This window comes from Phacochoerus africanus, chromosome 3, assembly GCF_016906955.1.
Source record: "Phacochoerus africanus isolate WHEZ1 chromosome 3, ROS_Pafr_v1, whole genome shotgun sequence".
Taxonomy (NCBI): Eukaryota; Metazoa; Chordata; class Mammalia; order Artiodactyla; family Suidae; genus Phacochoerus; species Phacochoerus africanus.
In genome coordinates, this window is record NC_062546.1 from 166,415,169 (window position 1) to 166,438,647 (window position 23,479).

The 23,479-nt window shown below is 42.6% G+C and overlaps 1 protein-coding gene across 6 annotated transcripts in view; it reads right to left on the reverse strand.

The window, feature by feature from the left end:
- ANKRD44 (ankyrin repeat domain 44) overlaps positions 1 to 23,479 on the reverse strand; it is a 343,478-nt gene that overhangs the window by 22,083 nt on the left and 297,916 nt on the right. For all 6 annotated transcript variants that reach the window (XR_007134051.1, XM_047773137.1, XM_047773138.1 and 3 more), the window contains exons 17-21: positions 18,274 to 18,345; positions 7,634 to 7,835; positions 3,527 to 3,614; positions 2,088 to 2,205; positions 417 to 633 (exon numbers count right to left, since the gene is read on the reverse strand). Coding sequence is in view for 5 of the 6 variants with exons in the window: in XM_047773137.1 (XP_047629093.1) it covers positions 417 to 633; positions 2,088 to 2,205; positions 3,527 to 3,614; positions 7,634 to 7,835; positions 18,274 to 18,345 (697 nt within the window). In the remaining variant the exon portion in view is untranslated. The remainder of the gene's footprint in view (positions 1 to 416; positions 634 to 2,087; positions 2,206 to 3,526; positions 3,615 to 7,633; positions 7,836 to 18,273; positions 18,346 to 23,479) is intronic.

Here is a 23,479-nt window from a genome sequence, read left to right on the forward strand (position 1 = left end):
AGACCTAGAAAAGAATACCTGAAAGATAAATCATGCATCTACCATGGTAGTCAATTGTGACAGATTTTTATACCATATATATTTTTTTGGTTTCAGCTGCGTTATTTTAATTCCTTGCAGGATCCCTAGTTATCTCATATAGATAAGAAACGTTGATTAAAGCTGGTTATTTCAGTTCATCGCAAGTTCTGATAAGGAGTTACATGTTAGCAATTAACAAAAAAGGGGAAAGCAAATTTTCACTCCATGAAGGCATCATGGTAGCCACAGAGGGGAAAAAAAAAAAGAGTATCTTGAATGTAGAATGATTTGAAACCATGCTTTTCAGCAAAATGCTATGTTCTCACCCCCTCTGAGATCACAGTGCTGCTGGGGTAGGAAGTCTGCTGCAATCAGCCAGGTGACAATTAACTTACCATTGTAACAAGCCCAGTGCAGCGGCGTGTAGCCTTGGTTATCTTTGAAAGAGCAGTCCTCCTCAGAAAGTGCCATCTGGAGCAACTCGCTCAGCCACGTGGCGTGGCCACGAGCAGCCGCATAGTGTAAGGGTGTCCGCCCTCTGGAATCTTTACACAGGATCGACACTTCTTGTTCCAGCAGCATTTGCACACATTCCTCATGTCCCGTCATAATCTGATGCATCACAATTAGAAACACAACACAAATCTCAGAAGACTCAGGAAGCAAAGAAGTTGCCTAAGTGAGGCTGGACTCAGAGGTAGTGGACATACTCAGCCTGAGTCTTAAGGGAAATAGACTCTACTTCAGAGGAGAGAGGAAAGACAACCTGGCAAGATTCGTAACAGGAAGATCTGTATGAATATCAGCATTTTAGAAACATCTCCCGACTCTCCAAACACAACCAGGAAAGTATCATGATATAATGAAAAGCATCAGCTTTAAAATTACAGAGATGTGAGTAAATTCTGGCTCCCTTTTATAAATCTTGGACAAGGTCAATTTGCCTCTCTGGGCCTCACTTTATCCACCTATAAGTGGGAATAGTAATAATGACCTCAAAGGCTATTGTGAGGACCAATGAGATATATCAAGGCTCCCAGCCTGCTGCATGGCCCACAGGAAGTACCAAGAAATAAGACCTGTGATTATGACATTAACCACTCAGAGTTCCTCTTCTTTTCATGGATCACAGTGGCCAGCACCATCTTGAAATAGCAATTTTCTGATTTCTGCTTTGGTTTCATTTAGATTTTTTGACATGCTTTAAAAAACAGTTCAGCATTAAAAATAGCGTGGCTCCTCAAAACTAGGTGATCATTGGAATAATTTATACCTACACGCAATGAAGGATTAAAAATGATAGGGCAGAAAAACATTTAGTGATATGGAAAAAGGTGAGAAGAAAAGCAAGTTCTGGAGTTCCCAATGTAGCTCAGAGGTCAGCGAACCTGATTAGCATCCATGAGGATGCAGGTTCAATCCCTGGCCTTGCTCAGTGGACTAAGGATCTGGCATTGCCATGAGCTGTGGTGTAGACTGCAGACTCGGCTTGGATCCCGCATTGCTGTGGCTATGGCATAGGCCCGGGGCTACAGCTCTGATTTGACCCCTAGCCTGGGAACCTCTAAATGCCATAGGTGTGGCCCTAAAAAGACAACAACAACAACAAAAGAGGCAAGTTCTAATACATATAGCATCTTCAGCATTCTCTTTTTAAAATTTAAAACAAATCTATACAGAGAGCAAAAGATTGGTGAGATATACACTGAAGAGTCGTTCTCACCAGGAGAGGGGATTACTAGTGATGGTGATTTTCTTTGGGCTTTAAAAAAATACATTGCAAATCTCTTATGATGGGCATGTAATCAGAAGGCAGAACCAAGTCTGCCGACAGCAGGTGTTCATATACCTGTTATCACAATCAAACGTGACATTTCAAGAGCAGGACCTGAGTACCTGCCATTTCTTTATCTTTGCAAGAGATTTTGTAATTTCTTTTTGGCTGACTGAAGTTAATGAGTTGTCTTGGGAAACAATCCTCTTACTAAAAATGCATCTGGGGAAGAAAAGGAAGAAATAAGCTCACTAGAAACTGCTTGACTAAAGCCAAGGAAGAATGTACATACCCCTCTGTGTAAAGCTGTGCAGCCCATGATGTCAACAGCATCTACATTTGCTTCCTTTTCAAGTAACAACGAAACAGCATCAATGTGTCCATACGCTACTGCAAGCATCAGTGGGGTTCTAGCGAAAGAGAGACATTAGGCTTTTAAAAAGAAGATTAAAAAAAATTCATCACTTCCAGACTCTGTCTCTTTCTTTCTCAGTATCTCTCCCCTCCTGACAATTGCTGAGTATTTTCTGAGTGCCCCAGTGGCTATCTGCGACTTGGAACAAGCTATCTGCCTCTGGTCTCTAATGGTCGGGTGGAATGGTGTCAGGAGAACGATCAACACGGGTGGGGGTGGGGGGAGGTTTCTCCTCAAAATGTTCATTTGCACCCCATCATTTCTAAAACTATGTGGCCTTGCATAGGAGTCTGTGTATGTAGAACATGCTCTTGCTTCTACCAGAACAGCTCTACTTTCGTAGTTTTCTATGTCAGACTTCGGCTCAAGATTTCATGTGAACAAAGCTTCATTGCCTCCAAGAAAAGTTGGACTAGTCCAGGGGAAAGAGCCCAGTGCTGGGATCCAGGAGGGGAGCCTCCAGTTCTGGCTTCAACACAAACTCATCTATCTGGGGTGAGTCACTAGGGCTTTATTGCTCTGCATTTCCTATTCGTGAGAAGAGTGGATCAGAGAATGGGACTAACAGATGGAAAATACTTGGGAAAAACAAACAAACTGAGGAAGGATAAAAATATGAAGGATGCTTATGGTGGTGAGAACTTCTTGAGGTCTATCCTATTCCATTATTATTTTTAAAAATGAGACTGCAGGGAGTTCTTGGGACACAGCGGAAACAATCCAACTAGGAACCATGAGGTTGCAGGTTCGATTCCCCCGCCTCCCTCACTGGGTTAAGGATCCAGCATTGCCATGAGCTGTAGTGAAGGTTACAGACACAGCTGGGATCTGGTGTTGCTGTGGCTGTGGGGTAGGCCAACAGCTGTAGCTCTGATGCAATCCCCCAGCCTGGGAACCTCCATATGCCTCAGGTGAAGCCCTAAAAAGCAAGCAAAAAAAAAAAAAAAAAAGAGAGAGCGAGAGAGAGACCAGCAGTTTCAAAAGAGGGTAAAAATGGATAGAAAGGAGGAATAATAATAATAATAATAATAATAATAATAATAATAAAAATTAAAAAAAAAAGAAAGGAGGAACAAAGGAGGGACTATAAAAAGGCCAGAGCACATAGCTACAGACATAAAAAAGTTGGCTCTTTTTCATCAAGATACACACACACATTTTTCTTACATATTCACTCTAGCAAAAACCACCTCGTTTTTCTAGGACCCTCATCCATGCATTGCACCCCAACACATACCGCCAGCTAGAATTCAGTGCTCAGCCTTCCTAGCTGTTTAACAGATTGAAATGTCAGCCCCAAGCGGGAGAACACTTACTGTCCTTTGGCGTCTTTCACATCAACCACTTCCGGGTTGTCTGCAATTTCTAGTAACAGCCGCAAACACAGTGTGTGACCATTAATTACTGAAAAAGAAAATAATGGGCATTGCTTTAGCAGACCACACCTAACTGTCCAAAGCGAAATTTACTGGACTTCAAATTGGTGGTTTCCAGCTGTTGCTGACGGACGTCCCAGGTTCCCAGGTCATGCCAGCTGCTGGGCACTGACGCAATGCCTGTGTTCCCTGCCCCACTGTCTCTTTTCTTCCAACCGGGGCTTTGGTCCTCACCTAACTTTGGTCCTGGTTGCTGGATACAGGCCTTTTTCCTCACGCAGGTCATCCTTTCTTATCGCCATGAATAGGACTGATCAGATCTCTCCACTTTCCAGTTTTCCTTTCTATTCTCTAAGAGAGCCTCTCAATTCTGTATAATCATCCTGTGTCCCGCCTGCCTCTAGCACTTTTTAAAAAGAAAGACCAAGGGGGAGGAGAAGGCAGAGAAGGGAACAGGAATATGATGGGATGAGGAGGGGGGAGGGCAGGTGAGGGAGGGAGGAGCAGAAGAAAAGAGGAGGGGAGGAAGGGATACAGTAATGGATCTTGCCTCTTCCCACCATCATTTTACATCCTAAGGTAGGTACTAGAATAACAGTTCCCATCAGTAAATGATGCCTTAAACCAAAACCCCAAGCTGCCCAGGTGCACATGAGCCATCCATGGGCTCTCTGTTCACTGACCGACTGGCACTCAGGAGACTCACAGATGGACCCCCATGGCTGGAGGACTCCTCTGTCTGAGTCCCTCAAATCCTAGTTTCTCTGCCTTCCAGCATCTCAAGGGGCACTCCGGTGGCCTCCCACCCTCTGCAGCCTCTGTCTCCTCCCCTTCCCTTCCCAGCCAGACTCTGACAGGGGCTCCTCAGGCCCTCACCCTCCCCATCTCTGCCTGGCTCCCTGGCTGGGACGGAACCTATGGACTCACCCGGTGTCCACCAGGCAAGATGCTTCTATTAGGAGCTGCAGAGTGAGAAAGCAGCCTCGGGGGGGGGGGGGGGGGGACATGATAATCCCCCAGGGTAAGGTACTTTCCTCCAGCTTATTGAATGGAACCCACAACCGTGCAAAAGACATGGCTTTCTGCTTAGGGAGTAGGATGCAAACAAATATGTTTAAAATTCCACACATGACCTTCTCTCCTCTCTGAACAATGAGAACACCATAAAGCACATTGCATTAACCTCATTATGGATGTGGAGAGAGAAGGGAATAGAAGCAGCTATGTTAGGCTGAAAAAGCCTCCTCTAAGAGCTGCGTTTTACAGCCCTTTTTATTGCATGCCAGTCATGAGAGAATGCTAATTTAACAATGACACATTTTTCAGGGACAATATGTATTAGAGTTGAAATCACATTCATTGACACCACTCAAATTAACTACAGGAATAAAACCCACATTTTGCAGACCACTGCATTCAGCTCAATCTCAGGAACATTCCATTGATGTATCTCAGGAGGAAATTTTGTAGAAATATTGGTGGTGCCATTGTTTTGCTTTTTTGCTTTAAAAATTACACTAGATCGGTTACCACTGGTGAAATATGCAAGGGGTTTAATGTAGGCTTAAAAGGCAATAATTAGCAGGGGATTGATGGCGAAATACTACAGGTGGTGCAGTTTTAGAATACTCATGAAATGGAGGGCAGCGTGTTTTAATGGATTCCTCTTTCTACAAAATTTGATATTCTTTAAATATGCATTAACATGATAGTTTAAGGATTTTTCATTTTGCCTAAACAGAAAAAGAGAGAGAAAATCATCTATGTTCATATCATTCACCCAGTATGCTGGAGAGCAAATCAATTTCTATAGTAGTGCTTTTTTTTTTTTTTTTTTGCAGGGGGAGGGGAAGTGGTGGTATAGGAGGTGGGTAGCTCTTTAGATTTAGCTAATAGCCCTCAGGTAACTATAACTCCCCCTTATTGTAAAAGTGTAGCTACATTAGGATTCTCATTGGCTTCCCACACACTATGTCTTCCACAATTGTCTTCTGGCGAAGATGCTGACATCACCTTTAGCTGTGCCCTGCCAAGTCCAGCTTTGTCTCAAGACTAGCTCAGCCTCTCCCTGACTATGAGTGACAGCCATCTTTCATGCTGCTCAAAGACGACAGCTGTCATTACAAATATGCATGCCAAAACCTTTAAAATCCATCCTGGCTCCTGCTCCTCATGGCACTCTTGGGATTTGAAACAAACAAAAAAAAAACTGGCCTCTCAAATGAGTTGGAAAAGATTCTGGAAAAGCAGATTCTCAAAGCACAGGCTAAACGCTTCTGCACAGCAGACATTTTGTGGTGAAGAGTCAAATGACAAGCCTGCATCTTTTTAATGAATGACAAGGGAAATCCAAAAGGAGTGAGTCTTCTTGACCACTAGGGGGCTCCAATGGACCACAACCCATATGACAGCGGCAAATGAGGGACAGTGATTATTCTTCATTGTTTATCTGTTCAGGAGGGTGATTTTCCACAATCAAAAAAGCCCCTTTGTAATTATCAGGAAGTACATGGTAAACTAAAGCAGGATGCTTGCCTTAAAAATGGGCAACTGATATTTAAAAAGGAGCTAGGATTTCCCTTTGTGGCTTAGTGATAACAAACCTGACTAGTATCCATGAGGACACGCGTTCGATCCCTGACCCCACTCAGTTGCCATGAGCTGTGGTGTAGGTGGAAGATGCAGCTCAAATCTTGCGTTGCTGTGGCTGTGGTGTAGGCTGGCAGCTGCAGCTCCAATTGGACCCCTAGCCTGGGAACTTACACATGCCATGAGTGCAGCCCTAAAAAATAAAATAAAAATAAATAAATAAATAGAAGAACTAAATGTAAGCTTTCTGATAATACCAAGAATGCCTAGAACACTAAACTTTACAATAATACTTATAAATACCAAAAATACCAAAAAGACTAAATGTGTTGGGAAATAAGAATTTATCATTTAACCATACCAACCATTGCTGACCTCATGGCTAAAGTTTTCTCTGACAACGATCATTTCCAGATAATTAGGCAACACTTTTTCAGTCTCCCTTTTTTTTTCTTTAGTGGTTTGGAAATTCAGGGATCTGGATGGCAATACTTCTATAAGATTTAACATTTTCTCAAATACAAGATTTTCAAAATTTTTTTCAAGAATCATAAAAGTTTCCCCATTACCTTTACATCTGTGTTTATGTCTAGAAGTGTCTGAACACAGTTTTCATTTATGTTTATGGAAGAAAAACCCCAGAGAAAGCAAATTACTTTTTTATCAATACATGCATTCTTTAAGAGTCTCTATTTGTACACCTGATGCATCAAGAATCAGAGCAAAAGGGAAGAAGTCTCATTTAGGCTGGCAGAAGGACAAACGGAGTAGACTGCTGTCTGATGACTCCTCTTATGAAGCAGCTCTGAAATACCATTAGCTTTATTCTTCAAAATGCTGTGTGATTTTTGTTCTAGGTACCTTATCTAAAGATCACAACACACCTTTGCCCCCCCTTTCAGAAAGTTTTGTGACTGTCGTTGGCCAAAGATTCTGAACTCACTTTTGAAGATGAAAGTCAGATGCAGCATAGAGGATTTTTAGGGCAGAATGATGGATACATGTCATTATACATCTGTATAATGTATGACACCAAGAGTGGACCCTAATGTAAACCATGGGCTCGGATGATTATGATGTGTCAGTGCAGGTTCATCCATTGTAATAAATGCACCACTCTGGTGAGGGGTGTTGATAATGGGGGAGGCTATGCATGTGCGGGAGATGGGGACTATGTGGAAAATGCTTGTACTTTCTTCTCCATTTTCATGTGAACCTAAAACTGCTCTAAAAATACAGTCTCTAAAGAAGAAGGCCAGAGCATCCCTGGACATAGAACATTAATCATCCCCAAGTGGAGAGTAAGCCAAAAGCGTTTTGGAAGAGTGCAGGCATGTCTGACATAGAAAGAAAACAGATATTTTAAAACCTGGGATGAAAGAAGATGCTGCCATCCTTTTACTCAAATGAGTAAGTGCGTTTCAAAACTAGGGTAATCAGACTCCTGACAAGACCTACCTGAGGCATGAAGTGGGGTTCTTTTGGTTACATTGTCTTTCACAAAGATGGATGCACCCTGATTGATAAGTGCTTCCACACATTCTGTGTGTCCCTTAAAGGCAGCCAGGTCCAGAGCCGTGCGGCCTTTCTCATCCCTGATGTCCAGGTCCACCAGTGACTGCAGAAGGACTTCCAAGGCCTGGTGGTGCCCATTGTAGGCCTGCAAAGAAGAAACCAACAACTCAAATGCATGCTCAGTCTCCGAGGTCACAGACAGACCACTCCAAAGAGCACATCAGGAGTTCCCATTGTGGCTCAGCAGGTGAAGAACTCGACATAGTGTCCATAAGGATGCGGGTTTGATCCTTGGCCTCACTCAGTGGGTTGAGGATCTGCCATTGCCACAAGCTGCAGCTTGGATCTGGCATTGCTGAGGCTGTGGTGTAGGCCAACAGCTGCAGCTCCTATTTGACTCCTAGCCCAGGAACTTCCATACACCACAGGTGCAGCCATAAAAAGGAAAAAAAAAAAATTCAAGGAGCACATCAGAGAGAGGCTTGGGATAATTATTGAAGCATAGGTGAAACCAGAGTTAGGAAAATTTTAATGCACAGTCCTGTTACATATGAATTTCTTTAGGTTCTTTCGCTTTTGTCAACAGTTTGCTCTAAAGTTACTAAACGTATTAATACATTCTTGTATTTATAGCTACCAATCTAATACAGACGAACAGCTAAATGAATTAATTCTTTTATCTACCAGTTCAGACCTAAATACTGACACAATCAGAATATTTTTTTTCTGGAGAGTTTTCTGTTAAACCTTGAGAGGAAAAAAAATCGCTAAAAGCACTGTGGACTTTGTAACTCAGCAGAAGCATACTGACCTTCTGTTACAGTCAACATTTTAATTTCAACCATGTGATCCGGGGTAAGTTTCTTAATTTCACTTAGCATTTGTTTCCTCATCTACAAAATGAGAGCAATAAAAGCTGTCTTCCCAGGAAGATGAGAAGAGATAAAACTGCATGGTTTTGCACAGTATCAAATACATAGCTGATGCTTCCTCTCTCTGCTTTGTTTCTTCCATTGATTATAACGAAAATGTACGAACGATTACGGGAGACTATTCCAAATATCAGTGCCATGTTCAAACCTATCGTGAGATTCTATGCTGTTTAAAATTGGAGTTCCCATCGTGGCGCAGTGGTTAACGAATCCGACTAGGAACCATAAGGTTGAGGGTTCGATCCCTGGCCTTGCTCAATGGGTTAATGATCCGGTGTTGCTGATCCAGCGTTGCCGTGAGCTGTGGTGTGTAGGTCGCAGATGCGGCTCGGATCCCACGTTGCTGTGGCTCTGGCGTAGGCTGGCAGCTACAGCTCTGATTTGACCCCTAGCCTGGGAACCTCCATATGCCACAGGAGCAGCCCAAGAAATGGCAAAAAGACAAAAAAATAAATAAAATAAGGAGGCTTCATGCTACTAAGCCATAAAACTAAAAAGTCTGAAAGATGATTTTTATTAAGGCTATAAGGTAAAAAAATGTTCATGCACACACAGGGCAAAGGACATTGAAATAGAGAGAAGGGATTAGGATGGGTGTTGGTGGAACAAAGTACAGAGGGAGACAAAGGAAAAGCCTGTCCCAGAGCCTTCAGCAGCCACAAGCACAAGCAGCCTCTCATGTCTCCTTCGCTTTCTGTTTTTCTACTGCAGCAATTCCTCAAGGCACGATTTATGTGAAAAAAGGCTTAGCACAGACAAGAGACTCATTTCCTTCATACACAGAGAGTTTATACAAACCATTTTAAAAAATTAGGAAAATGTGTAAAGAACACTGAAAAGACAGCTCACAGAAAAAGAAATAGAAAAGGTCAGTAAACATATAAAAACATTAGGTAACTTTTTAGGGTACTATTTTTTAATGACCAAATGGCAATGATTAAGTTTGGGCATGTCTAGTATTTGTTAAGACATGGTGGAAAAAAAGGAATCTATGTTCTCTTGGTGGGAGTATAGATTGGTGCGACATTTGTGGAGGGTGATCTGACAAAATCTATCAAAAATTTAAGAAAAAACTAAGTGGCAATTACACATATAACAATTTCATAAAAAGCAAATACATCCAGATATACACATCTCTATGTGTATGTCTATATTTGCAGAAAATTTTGGACAGATACAAAGGAATAATTGCATGGACTTATTTCACCTTCTCTTTTAAAAAATCATTTGAGTGTTTTTCGCAAGTACATGTAAACTACCACAATAACAAAAACTAGATTAAAAGCACCCATGAGATTTAAGGCTACTGACAGGAATTGTTTCTAAAACTTTCTCATTACATTATTTTTGTGAATGATTATGGTTATTATGCTACATAGTAAACATATATATTATATGTGTAGTATATTAACTCACATGCTGATGAATCCTAAATTTATATCCCAGTTCTAACTTCATTTACTCTGCAGGACTTGTATATGCAACTGCCTATTGATATTTCCACTTGCATATCTAATATTCATCTCAAGCTTAACATGGCCCAAACTGAGTTTGTTTTTGTTTTTGTTTTTTTTTTAGGGCTGCACCCATGGCATATGGAGGTTCCCAGGCTAGGGGCCCAATCGGAGCTACAGCTGCTGGCCTACACCACAGCCATAGCAACGTTGGATCCGAGCCACATCCTCCACCTACATCACAGATCACAGCAACACTGGACCCTTAACCCACTGAGGGAGGCCAGGGATCAAACCCGCAACCTGATAGTTCCTAGTCGGATTCATTTCTGCTGTGCCATGACAGGAACTCCCCAAACTGAGTTCCTAATTTCCCTTCTACAATGGGCTCCATCTCAGCAAATGGTAATTTTATCTTCTAGTTGCTCAGGCCCCAAGTTTTGAAGTCATCTTATCCTTTCCTCTTAAGCCCAGGGTTGCAGCCCTGCACAGGGGCTCTGGGACACTGGGGCAAGTGTGTGCCAAAAGAAGCTTCCCAGCCTCTCCCCATTGCCTTGCCATGCCCTGTGCAGGGATGTGTCTGCTGAGAGGAAAGGGCGTTTTTTGCTAACTACACAGAGGTGTCATCAGGTTCTCAGGCCTCAGGCAGGAAATCTACCCATATTTCTGTTATAATTCACACTCAGGTTGGGAGGCTGGAGACAGCCCCCAAAATGCCAAGATCATCTGGACTTCCAAGCCAGGATCCTCTCTACTCTTTCTTTAAAACATACCCAGAATCTATCCAGTTCTTACTATACCACATTCTCTGTTGCCAAGATTATGGCAAAAACGTCCCTTCCTGACCTTGCTCTCCTGCAAACTATTACTCAATAGTCATCAGAAAAAATCTTTTAAAACTCAAGTTCGCCGTACCACTTTTTTTTTGCCTTTTTGGGCCACACTCACAGCATATGGAGGTTCCCAGACTAGGGGCTGAATCAGAGCCACGGCTGCCAGCTTACTCCACAGCCACAGCCATAGCATGCAGGATCTGAGCCACACACACTCGCTCGACCTACACCATAGCTCACAGCAATGCAGGATCCTTAACCCACTGAGCGAGGCCAGGGATCGAACCCGCAACCTCATGGTTCCTAGTCAGATTTGTTTCCACTGCACACAATGGGAACTCCCGGCTGAACCCTTTCTTGATGAAAACTCATTGATAAAATTCCTCATTGATAATACAATCCCAAACTTCCCATGACCATTCAGGCCCTTAGGATTTGGTCTCCCTTGACCCTCAACATCAGCACAGGCCCTTGGCCCCTCTCTCTGCTCCAACTACACTAGTACCACCACCTGCACCCTCTCCCCCACAGCCAACCACCTACGATTAAATAATGCATGTCTTCCTCTGGGCCATTGCATCTGTACTGTTTCCCCTGGCTGGAAAGTTCTTCCCTTAAAGAGACATGGTGTTCTTGGTAATTGTGCTTCAAATGTCACCTTATCTGGAGGCTTCCAAGAACCCATATAAAATAGCCCACCACCCTCCATCACAACACACCAGACACTCTCACTTTATTTTATCTGCTTTATTCTATCTTTATAGCGTTTACTATTACTTGATATCTGTTACAAATCTATTGATTTGTTTGTTATCTAAGATTGAAGGCACTTATGTGTGTTGCTCACTGCTGTATCCTGGACTCCTGTGTGGTACAGAGTAGATTAGACATTCAATAATTATTTGATGAATACATGGATGAATATAATGATTGTTATGATCATTTATTAGTATTAGCGATAAGAATATATTTCTAAAATAGCAACTATTTACTTGGGGAATTATGTTGAGCTATTACCTTTGCAAACATTCTTTTTATTTTATTTTATTTTGTTTTTGTCTTTTTTTTTTTTTTTTTGCAATTTTCTTGGGCCGCTCCCGCAGCATATGAGGTTCCCAGACTAGGGGTCGAATCAGAGCTGTAGCTGCCGGCCTACACCAGAGCCACAGCAACGCGGGATCCAAGCCGCGTCTGTGACCTACACCACAGCTCACGGCAACGCAGGATCCTTAACCCACTGAGCAAGGGCAGGGATCGAACCCGCAACCTCATGGTTTCTAGTCAGATTCGTTAACCACTGAGCCATGACGGGAACTCCCAAACATTCTTTTTATAGGTAAACAAAACCAGACAATGTTAATTAATTCACCCAAGATCACTTAGCTACTTAAGCGCCAAAGCCAGGATTTGAAATCCAGAATCTGTGACCACTAGAATCTATACTTTTAGGCAGTGACTTACAATTTTCCCCAGTAAATCAATTTAATTGACTTTAGAACAAAATACTTTTGCCTCTACATGTAATTGCTCAGAGACCTGAAAAACAAACATTGAATCAGAAACCCAGGGTCCAAAGCCATTAGTCTAACCTAACCTCTGAAACAATAGCTAGCTTTCACTGAGCACTAGCTGTGTGTCAGGCAGTACTAGACATGTGTCACACATGTTGTATTTAATTGTTACAACTCATGGTTTGGATACTAATGTTATCCCCGTTTACCGACAAGGACACAGAAGGGCAGAGATGGAACTCATCCCTCCCACAGCCACACAGCCTTACATGGTGGAGCTAGAATTCGATGGCAGACCAGTCAGACCCCAGAGCCTGAGCTTCTCATGAGCTCCTACTTTGGAAAGGGCGCAACAAGGTCCTAAGGTGTCTGTCTCTTTAACTTTTTATTATAGGAAATTTCAAACTTGTACAGAGAAGAGAGGATAGTGTAATGAATTCCCAAATATCCATCATCTAGTTTCAGCCATTATCAGCTCACACCATCAGTGATTTTAAGCCAAGCTGGGAGCATCTACCCTCCTGGAAAGAGCTGTGGGAACAGGAGCACCTATCAGAATGTAAGTCAGTCTCTCTCACTTGACTTTGAGCTTATTTGAACTTGAGTCTGCATAACACCTGGTCTCATTTTAAACTGTAATGATAGTAAAACAGAAAGAGACTCACAGACATAGAAAACAAACTATGGCTACCAAAGGGGAGAGAGGGGAAGAAAAATTAGGAGTCTGGGATTAACAGACACCCAACTACTACATATAAAATAGATAACCAACAACAAGCTGCTGTGGAGCACAGGGAACTATGTTCAACATTTTTTTTTTTTTTAAATAAGGACAGCACCCACAGCATACAGAGGTTCCCAGGCTAGGGGTCCAGTTGGAGCTACAGCTGCCAGCCTACACCACAGCCACAGCAACACCAGATCCAAGCCACATCTGCGACCTATACCACAGCTCACGGCAATGGTGGATCCTTAACCCACTGAGTGAGGCCAGGGATCGAACCCGCAACCTCATGGTTCCTAGTCGGATTCGTTTCTGCTGCACCACAACGGGAACTCTCTTTCCAATATTTTGTAACAACCTCTAAGGGAAAATAATCTGGAAGAGAACGCATATATACGCATGTGTATATATATATACATACATATACACACACATATGTACTTTGCTTTACATCTGACTCTAACGTGACACTGTAAATCAACCATACTTCAAAAAATTGTAATTGTAGTGACTGATTCAGCTTATATAGAAACCCTGACTTTACACCAAAAAGAAATGAGTCCATGTAGATAAGTGTAGGTTCCAATGTTATTTGCAAATGCCAGTTCCTTCTGTGCCAGTTACTATGACGACAAAGATAGCAAACATTTTAAATATCTGTCAATTTGACTCAGCTTAGGGACACAGAGTAGGTAACTTATAAACTGCATGCATATCTACAGAGCACGACGGCTAACATATTTAGATTTAATGCAGAGCAAAGACAGGGCAAAGAGACACACATGCAGGAAGGAAGTCGATACAAAGGAATCTGTCCTGTTAGAGCAGCAGAGTCGCTCACAGGGCACTGAAGTTAGATGCTGACTTAAGAACTTAACTCCTGTACAAGACCCCTGCACTTTCTCCTTAATTCTCACATCAAAAAAATAAACCCATTTGTATGTGTTAAAGTTAAAGAGGATTAATATTAAAATAAAATGGAGCGAACCCTGCTGGTAAGAAGGAAAGCTTCAAAATTCCAATCCATATTTTCTTCTTTATCTCAAAGATAGGATGGTTGAAAGTCCAGATTTATGTACAGAATTCCCCTTGTTTTTTCCTTTACTTGAGCTTGAAGCTCTTGAATTTTAGTATGCAAAAGCATTATTATATGGAATTGAGGATATAAAGTTATGTATACTAAACTGCCAAGACAATTTAAGGGGAATAATAAAGGTAACTTTGATAATATAAGAACTTTCATTTACCTTCACAATCTAGAGCTTAACCCTAGAAACAAACTAACATATAGAATTCTATTCCATGTTTGAATGTATGATTCTGTCTTTAAATAGTTACGTAGTTCTTAGAGTCGATAAAAAAGTGTACAATAAAGAAGACCTTTCTCATGTCAGCAGTACATGATGAAAACTCTCCTGTTTTTCTTTCTCTTCCCATCCTAAAGCAGGTGTTTAGTAGGTAATTCCACAAATAATTTCTAAAATAACTCAAGCAGGAAGTAATCACACAAAGGAACAAACATGCTGGTTCAAAAAGCATATGGTATTTTGGCTTTCAATAGATAACCCAGTCTAAGCCTTCACTAGAGGCAGCCATCAAACATTTCAAATTTGTCTTGCACAAGACATTTTTTATAAAAAACCTCGTTAAGTAACTTAAATATTTCTTGGACATAATGAACGTCTTTGAATTTTTTAGATTGGAACTGAAGGCAGCAAGGAGAAAGAATCTGGGGATCTCAACAGAATCCATGAACAATGGGTCCGTCAGGAAATTTCAACAGCTGGAGGCTTGCATTTGCATAGCCTTGTTTTTTGATTTAATTTTTCAAGTGGATGAAATGCTTATGAAATTCACTGGAGTGGTAACCCTGGAGACATGAATCATTCAGCCAGGAAATAGTAACTCAGGGCAGGGCAGGTTTCTTAGGGCTGTCAAGGTTTGGGGGCATCTGCTTCTCTTTCATCGTAGAGTCTTCCATGGAAGAAATAATGGACCTTGGGTTTTTTATCAAATTAATTCCTACAGAGGCCCCTGGAGAGGGTGAGGGGCATACTTGTGAGGTTCTTGGAACAAACAGTAATTTCTTTTAGAGAGGGTTAGCACTTAGAGGGGAAAAAAGATAAAGCAGTTTTAGAATTAACCCACTGCTACCAGCCCGGTCAAAGTCATCATTATCCTAGCTTGCCCAGTGGTCTTGTTTCTGCCTTGTTCCCTGAGAGTTTAAACAATGCAGAAGTTGAAGTGATCCTTTAAATGTAAAAGTCCCATCACATCATCTGTCTCCTCAAAACCCTCCAAACGGTTTCCTATTTTGCTCAGAGAAAAATGCCAAAGTTCCCACTGGAGTCTGAGGCCCTTTCCTGCCTCCCCACCCCCTTGGCAACACAGGAGACCTCCCCTCACCACCCTCCCCTCACCACTCTGCTCCAGCCATGGTGGCCTTGCGGTCCTGGGAACAGGCCAAGCACGCTTTCACCCCAGGAACTTTGCACTTCTGCCTGGAACCTTCTTCTGTCAGAGACCAAATGGATAGCTCGTTCAGTCTCTGTTCAAATGTGAGAGTCTGTGCTGTGGGAAACAGCGCCTCATCTGCCACCTCAAGGCTTTCTATCTCATTGATCCCATGTGTAGCACAGGCAACGCTTCTTACCATCTGCCATGGTTGTATATCTACCAGCCTATTGTCTCTCTTAGACTGGGCCCTTTACAAGGACAAGGGCTGGGTTTTGTTTACTGCGATCTCTCCAGCTCTGGAACAGTGCTCAGCACATGAAGTCAGTATATGTCAAAGGAAAGAAGGATACTGATGTTACTAAGAGCAAGGATGACGCACACTGATGGCACATAAGGGCCAGGGACTGTTCTAACTGCTTTGCATGAATTAATTCATGCCATCCCCACAAGGGCCCTAGGTGCTGCTGTTCTCCTTGTATTATGGGTAGGGAAATAGAGACACAAGAGGTTAGGTACTTGGGCAACAAACAATTAAATAAAATAATAAATTGGAAAGGGTTTGGGGATTCCTAACTCACACCTTTTAATTTACAGATGAGAAAATCTTGCCCAGCTGGTGGCTGGAACCCTCTCTCTGAGTGTTCTTCCTAGACCCCTGCCACTGCAGAACTACCACAGCCCAACTCTCCCCAAGGATATCATATCACAGCAGCCCATCTTTACATGACTCGGAACCCATAACGCTTAGCAGAACACCTGGCACCCAGTAGACATGCACCAATAATTTTTGAAAGAAAAAAAAAAAGAGAGATGATAGAATTTTTGGAAGCTAAGGAAGTCTCCTCTCAGATTACTAGCCGGCTTCGCAAGGCAATCAACTCCACTTTCAAAGGGCATGAGAATTCTATGAGATCACCTTTCCAGCAGACCTCTCTAGGGGCAGCTCATGCTATTTGTGAACTCCCAGCTCTGGGGTAACTTCCCCAGGCACAGTGGATGGCTGGGCAGAGATTTTAGGGAGCAACCTTTAGAGCAGCCTGTATGAAGAGCCAACTGGTACAAATTTTCATACGCAGAAATATCCCACTATCCATCTACCTTTTCCATGTCACGTCCATGTGTAGAAGAAAGACTAATGGACACGTTAGCCTGATTTCACTGCACTTGTCTGTGTGTGTCTGTGTGTGTGTGAGCATCTGTGTGTGTACAGTGGCTATATTGTTAGATGTGGCAGAGTGTGGTCAGTGGGATGTCAGGAGATAAGCTGATGTGCACATGGGGAGACTGGCAAAGAAGGCAGGGCTTCATGTAGTGTGATGGGTTTATCCCCTCTCACTGTGCCTGAATGCTTATGTGTCCCCACCAATGAAACACGCCTCTCGGTTCTCCAAAATCTCCAGCTCCAGTTTTCAACAGATTGAAACTAAAGAAGTGCATAGATGTGCCTGGCACTAAGTGAAATGTCATACCAGTTAAACATAGAGACCCAACCCCTTCCTACTCTTCCCAGCATCCGGCCTCTGGGTGCATCCAAACACCTTCTAAGTGGCCCTGGACTGAGGGCTCACAGCTCAGCAGCACCTTGTGCACGCGAGCAGGCCGTTGCTGGGTGTGGCGGCCAGTCCTCAAGGTTCCCCAGCTCATGAAGGACTGTTAGCAAGGCACAATCTGAGGTAGGGTGATGGTGGGCTTCCCGGTTTGGTCAGCCCAGGAGAGTCCCAGGGTCCTCACTCTGAGTTGGTGCATTTCCCTTCAATGACTGGGATGTGGAGAGGAAGCTCTGCTGGGAACAGGGTAGGTCCTGCTCCCCTCTCCTCCAGATCTCACCCAGCACATGAATCAGAGCCTGAAACCTCCTTCTCCACGAACCTGACTTCAAGCCCAAGCAGAAGGGGCAGAATTGTGATTATGCATTTGCTCATCTTGCTGTCTCACAAACGTGTGGTGAAATATCCCACATGGGTTATTAGGGTTTTGGGGGTTTTTTTTGTTTTTGTTTTTTTTTTGGCTGTGCCTGTGGCATGCAGAAATTCCTAGGTCAAGGATGGATCAAACCCGTGCCACAGCAGTGACAACATCCAATCCTTAACTGCAAGGCCAGCAGGGAACTCCCTCTCACATATTTTTAATTGTGGTATTTGATTATCTGGAGGTTCAATACTTGCTGCCTATACTCAAATCTCTAACACTGAAATAAAACATTTCCATGTGAAAAAGAATGAATATATGTGTATGACTGGGTCACTTTGCTGTACAGCAGAAATTGATAACACACTGTAAATCAACCATAATTTAAAAAACATTTCCTCAATCTGTTGATTTAACTACAAGATAACTATAATTTTAAAAACTGTTAAAATTTATAATAATCATTTACTAAAGGCACTGTGATAAGGGCTTCATGTACACGGTCTCTTTTCCTTTGTCTCCATTTTACAGATGGGCAAACCGAGGCTCAGACAAATAAGTGCGTGTCTTAGGTCATCAGTGGGTGCAGCAGGGATTGGAATTTGCGATGGGCCTTCTATCCGCAGCCTGTGCCTTTACCCGTGTCCTCTTTGCATTATGAGTTATTACTGCATTGCTCTGCTTTCCTTTTAAGAGCAGCCTACTTTTAGGAACACTTAAGTTCTTTTTGTAACAGGAGAAGCTGCCCACAGCATCTCACTTACAGCTAAGTGGAGCGGACTCTTGGTAGCACCGGAATCTGATTCTTCAAAAACACTGTTGGTTCTTTCCAAAAGCTGTGGAGATGAAAAGAAAACAACAGTACATGAGTACAATTTGCAGAAGGAACCCTTCCTGATGGATACTAATTTTGACATAAATGAGAAAGGAGGCTTCAGAGGCTTAGGAAATCCTGCAAACTATTGGAAACATAAGAAATCTGGTATTGTATAGCTAAAACAAATATGTTAACTGACTATTTCAACTTCTAGACCATCTTAGAATTTGCTATTTAAAAAAGACTTTCATACTTGAAAAGTTGTTCAGCTTTACCAATCCAGAAAAATAATTCATGTTAAATCTACTTCCCACCCAGCAGATGGTCATAATGAAAAAATTACAATATCTAGGGTCTATTCTGTTATCAAACACATGTTTATTGGAGATAGCATTGAAAAAGATTTATGAACACTTGTTCTCATGGAGCTTACAGTCTAGAGACGGAAAGCACAGGAAAGCAAATATACAAATAAGAAAATATTGGAGTTCCCATCATGGCTCAAAAATAACAAACCTGACCAGTGTCTATGAGGATAGGGGTTTGATCCCTGGCCTCACTCAGTGGGTCAGGGATCTGGCATTGCCTTGAGCTGTGGTGTAGGTTGCTGACGTAGCTTGGATCCCTATTGCTGTGGTATAGGCTGGCAGCTGTAGCTCTGATTTAACCCCTAGCCTGGGACCCAGGTTCAATCACTGGCCTTATGCTGTGGGTTAAGTTTCCGGCATTGCCGTGAGCTGCAGTGTAGGTCACAGATGAAGCTCAGATCTGACGTTGCCGTAGTTGTGGCGTAGGCCAGCAACTATAGCTCTGATTCAACCCCTAGCCTGGGAACCTCCATATGCTTCAGATGCAGCCCTAAAAAGCAAAGCAAAAAAAAAAATGCACTCATTAAACCAATACTTGATGAATGACTACCAATATACCCAGACTGTTCCATGCACTAGGATTCAACAGTAAACAATACATACAAAAAATCCATTTTCTCATGGGGTTTTGGGCAGGCAATAAAAGAAAGAAGCTATGTAATTGATTTAAAAGCATAGGTGCTATGGAAAAAGACAAAACAGAGAAGGAGGGTTCAGAAAGCTAGAGGAGAGGTCAGTTTGCTACTTTAGAGATGAGGAGAGGTTTACTGAGCAGGTGATGGCTGAGCAGAGTCTTGAGGGTGACGAGAGAGACTTGTGGATGTCTGAGGGGAGTGCAATCCAAGCAGAGGAGCCAGCAATTACCAAGTCCTTTAGGGACAGAGGTGCTTAAGAACATCAAGGAGGCTGGAGCAAGGTAAGCAAGGATGAGAATGACGAGAAAGGAAATCAGAGATGGTGGCAGTGGGGTTGGTATCATGAGGACCCTTCTGGGGTGTGGTAAAAAGTTTAGACTTTTATCCTGAGTGAGATGGATTTCACTGGACAGGGTTGACATGTTATAACTTTTAGACTCTAGGAAGGGCACAGAGACCATCAGAGAGCTGGGGCAAAAGTCTCAGACGGAAATAACTGGTTTACACCAGCCATGGGATGGAGAGAAGTGTTGGATTGTGGATATTTTGGGAGGCAGAATCAACAAGATTTGTCAACGGATTAAACAATAAATGTAAGCGAAAGAGAGAAGAAGCAAAGGATGACTCCTTGGATTTTGTTATAAGCAAACTGAAGGATGGAGTTGCCACAAACTGAAATGGAGAAAGGAGTGGAATATACATAGCGGGGTGGGGATGGGGGAAGCAGAAGTTTGATTCTGGAAATGTTACTTCAAGCATCCAAAAGTACATGTTAAGTAGGCAGCTGTTCCATATATGGGTGTAGACTTCAGGGTATTTAAAGCCATAAGATTGGATAGGATGAGCCAGGGAGTAAATAAAAAAGGGAAGAGTTCCCTGGTGCTCAGTGGGTTAAGGCATTGTCACTGCTGTGGTTCTGGTTACTGCCAGGGTGCAGGTTTGATCCCTGGCTGGAGAAATTTCGTATGCCACCGCTGCCACCACCAGTCAGCCAAAAAAAAATTTAACAAAGAAGAGAGACTGAATCCTGGAGCCCCCAATATTAAGAGTTAGAGCGATGAGGAGGAACCAGCAAGGAGATGTAGGCCAAGCAGGTGAGTCGGAAAGAACATGAGGAGAGCATGAGGTTCTGGGAACCAAGTGAAGAAAGGGTTACAGTGAGACAATGGGCAGCTACGTCTTCCTGATTTTTTTTTTTTTAATGAGAATGTGCATTGTTTTTGCCATAAAAACACCAAAGCTATTTTCGTTTGGAATAAAAGTGATTAACCTCCCTTTTCATTTAATAGAATGATGTCCACCCCTAGATAAGTCCAGAACTCCTTCCAGTCAATACACATGGAACAAAATGTTCGGATTCTCTGGCAGATCAAATAACTGTAAAACTTACCACCTAAAGGCACACAATTTCAAGTTTTCAAAGAATACCAATAATTATATCAGAAGTATGAGGCATTTTTTTGTTTGCTTTTATTAGGACGGGAATAAAATTTGGAACTGAAACAATCTAGGATACATTAGAATAATGAGAGTAAATTTAATGTTAACTTCAAAGCAAATAACTAAAACCTGCCTTACATGGTTGAAATAAAACTAGCCTCAACTGCTTGACAAGGCTAGAAAACAGCTGTTCTTTGCTTTGTTTTGCAACATTATCACCTGCAAGACTTCCTGGAATTGACAGCATGTACCAACTGCAAATCCTGTCCTAGAATGAACTTTTAATCAAAGGAACACAGAATCATTTCCACCATTATCACAAACATGATGAACAGAAGCAAGAAGACAATATACTGTTTATAGTCACAAATTAGGCACGTTCCCAGAAGATTTATTGAGGAATAAGATTTTTCCACACACGTCCTTTGAGCATGCTAAGAGCATGTTTTACTTCATTTAGTCACTAAGAGTTTGCTGCATGTCATCTCTGTGTGGGACCTTGGGTTAGGCACCAGAATTCAGCTGTGCAGCAAGCAGATGTGGTCACTGATCTCAGGAAGCTTAGAGGCTCGTGGGCAGGAGCTAATGGGCAATGAAAACTGTGAAGCAAGAGCTAGGATGCAAGATGCCATGGGATTGTGAAGGAAGAGGCATCTGCCATAAGCTTGAGGGCTAGAGAAGACTCCTCTATGAAGGAAGGTTTAGCCTGAAACCTGGGTGAGTCTGCCAGGCAGAGAGAAAAAGGAATTTCCAGGCAGAAGGAAGAGCATGTGAGAGCAGTGAGTGCAACAGATACGAAAAGCTTTAAGTTCAATAAGGTTAGACGGTGTGTAGAGGTGAGGAAATAGTGAGGAGCAATGAGGCTGGAAATGTAAGCAGACAATAGATTAGGGGGAGGTGATCATATCATTATTGTCTGATCCAGGACATTTTTGAGAGTGATAACTTGGCTGGGATGACAGTTGTAAGCCAGGCCATCCAATCAGGATAATTACTGAGAATCAGTGAAGGGCTTTCAGCAGGGAAGAAGCATGATTATGTCAGATTCTTGGGTTTCACGAAAATCTCTCTGGCTGCAGTGGGGAAAATGAACTGCAGTGGTGCTGGGGGTGGGGACTACCACCCTAGAAGCAGGGAGAGGAGTTAGAATATTTCAACTCTGGGATCTCTATGACTTTTTAAGTTGCTGAGAATGGATGGTGGCCTACAATGCAGAAGAGGCAGAGGAAATGGAAGAAAGTGGGTGTATTGAGGGATTTTTCATTCACTCCTTCATTCATTCAACGATTATTTATTGAGTGCTGTGCTAGGCACTGAGGTTGCCAGTTCTAAGACGGTCTATGTGAAACTTGGAATCTAGCAGGTATAATGGACACCATTCATTGACTGAATGGTAGAGGAAGGGGAAAAGGTAGAGTCAAGGATAACATTTAGTTTCCCAGCTGTGGTGACTATGAATGGTGATGCCCCCCGCTTTAAGATACAAAGAGAAGACACAAAGAAACAAAGGGGTCAGGGGAGGGAAAATGCATTGAGTTTCGGTTTGACGTGCGGCTGGCACATTCAAGGGGAGATGTCTAGTGGACAGATGAATATAGTGATGAAAGCTCGGAAGAGAGACCTGGGCTGGAGGAATGGATTTGGGAATTATCAGCAATGGCTGAGACACAAAGCCCCCAATATGGAGAAGACAGCCGGGGAGAGTGTGTAGTGAGAGAGGACGTGAGCCTCAGGAATCCCAGGATTGAGGGTTTGGGAGAGAAAAAGAGTCTGCAAAAGGGACTGTGAGGAGGAGAGGGTACAGAGAGGTAGGAGGAAAACCAGGAGCGTGAGATGGTGATGGTGATGGCAGCGGTGGAGGCGGTAATTACCGAGAGAGGAAAGCGGTGGTGATTAATGATGATATAGATTCTCACTGATGACGACCATAAGTTACTAAGCATTTGCTAGGAGCTAAGCATTCTACAAAGGGCCTCCCATGGATCACCTTAATCTACCCTCAAGTAATCCAATAAGTAACGTACGCAAATTCACACAGCCTGGAAAATACAGATCAGGGAACCGAACCCAGTTTTAACGCAAAACCCATGCTATTAATCCCACATGACAGTGCCTTCCTTTCATCTGATAAGCTGAAATGTTCCCCTAATAGTTCCAAAAAAAAAAAAAAAAAGCAGCAGGGACAAGAGTAGGAAACGAAAAAGAGGTTTCTTGTGTGCATGTCTTTTTTTTTTTAAAGTACATGGCTCTTTTTATGTCCCTAACTTCAACAATTCCCTTTGATCTCTGGGATTTTCCTCTGTTTCCTAAGAAGTGGTAAGTACTCATCTTGGTTACACAGCAATCAGAAGGGATGTTAATTGGAATCTAGCTCTGATAAGCATGCCTCTTCCTTTAGTGCTGCTCCTTTGTGAGTTTAGAAGGCAATGTGAAAAAATGGGGGGAAAAAAGCAATTTGCAAGTCATTAAAAACTGATGTTTATGTTTAGTCTTAACTTTTCCTTCAAATTTAAAATTGGTTCTAAACCATATCAAATCCAAGGGATGAAGCAGATATGCAGCACTGCTCAGACTCTGCTCTGTATAAACTTGTCTCCGGGAACTAACATGGGGGCCGGAGAGACAGAGCGTTCATACCATGACTCATTATACAAACTCATACTTCAGCCTGTGGTCTGCAGTATTATTGGAAAATAACATTGCTCTACAG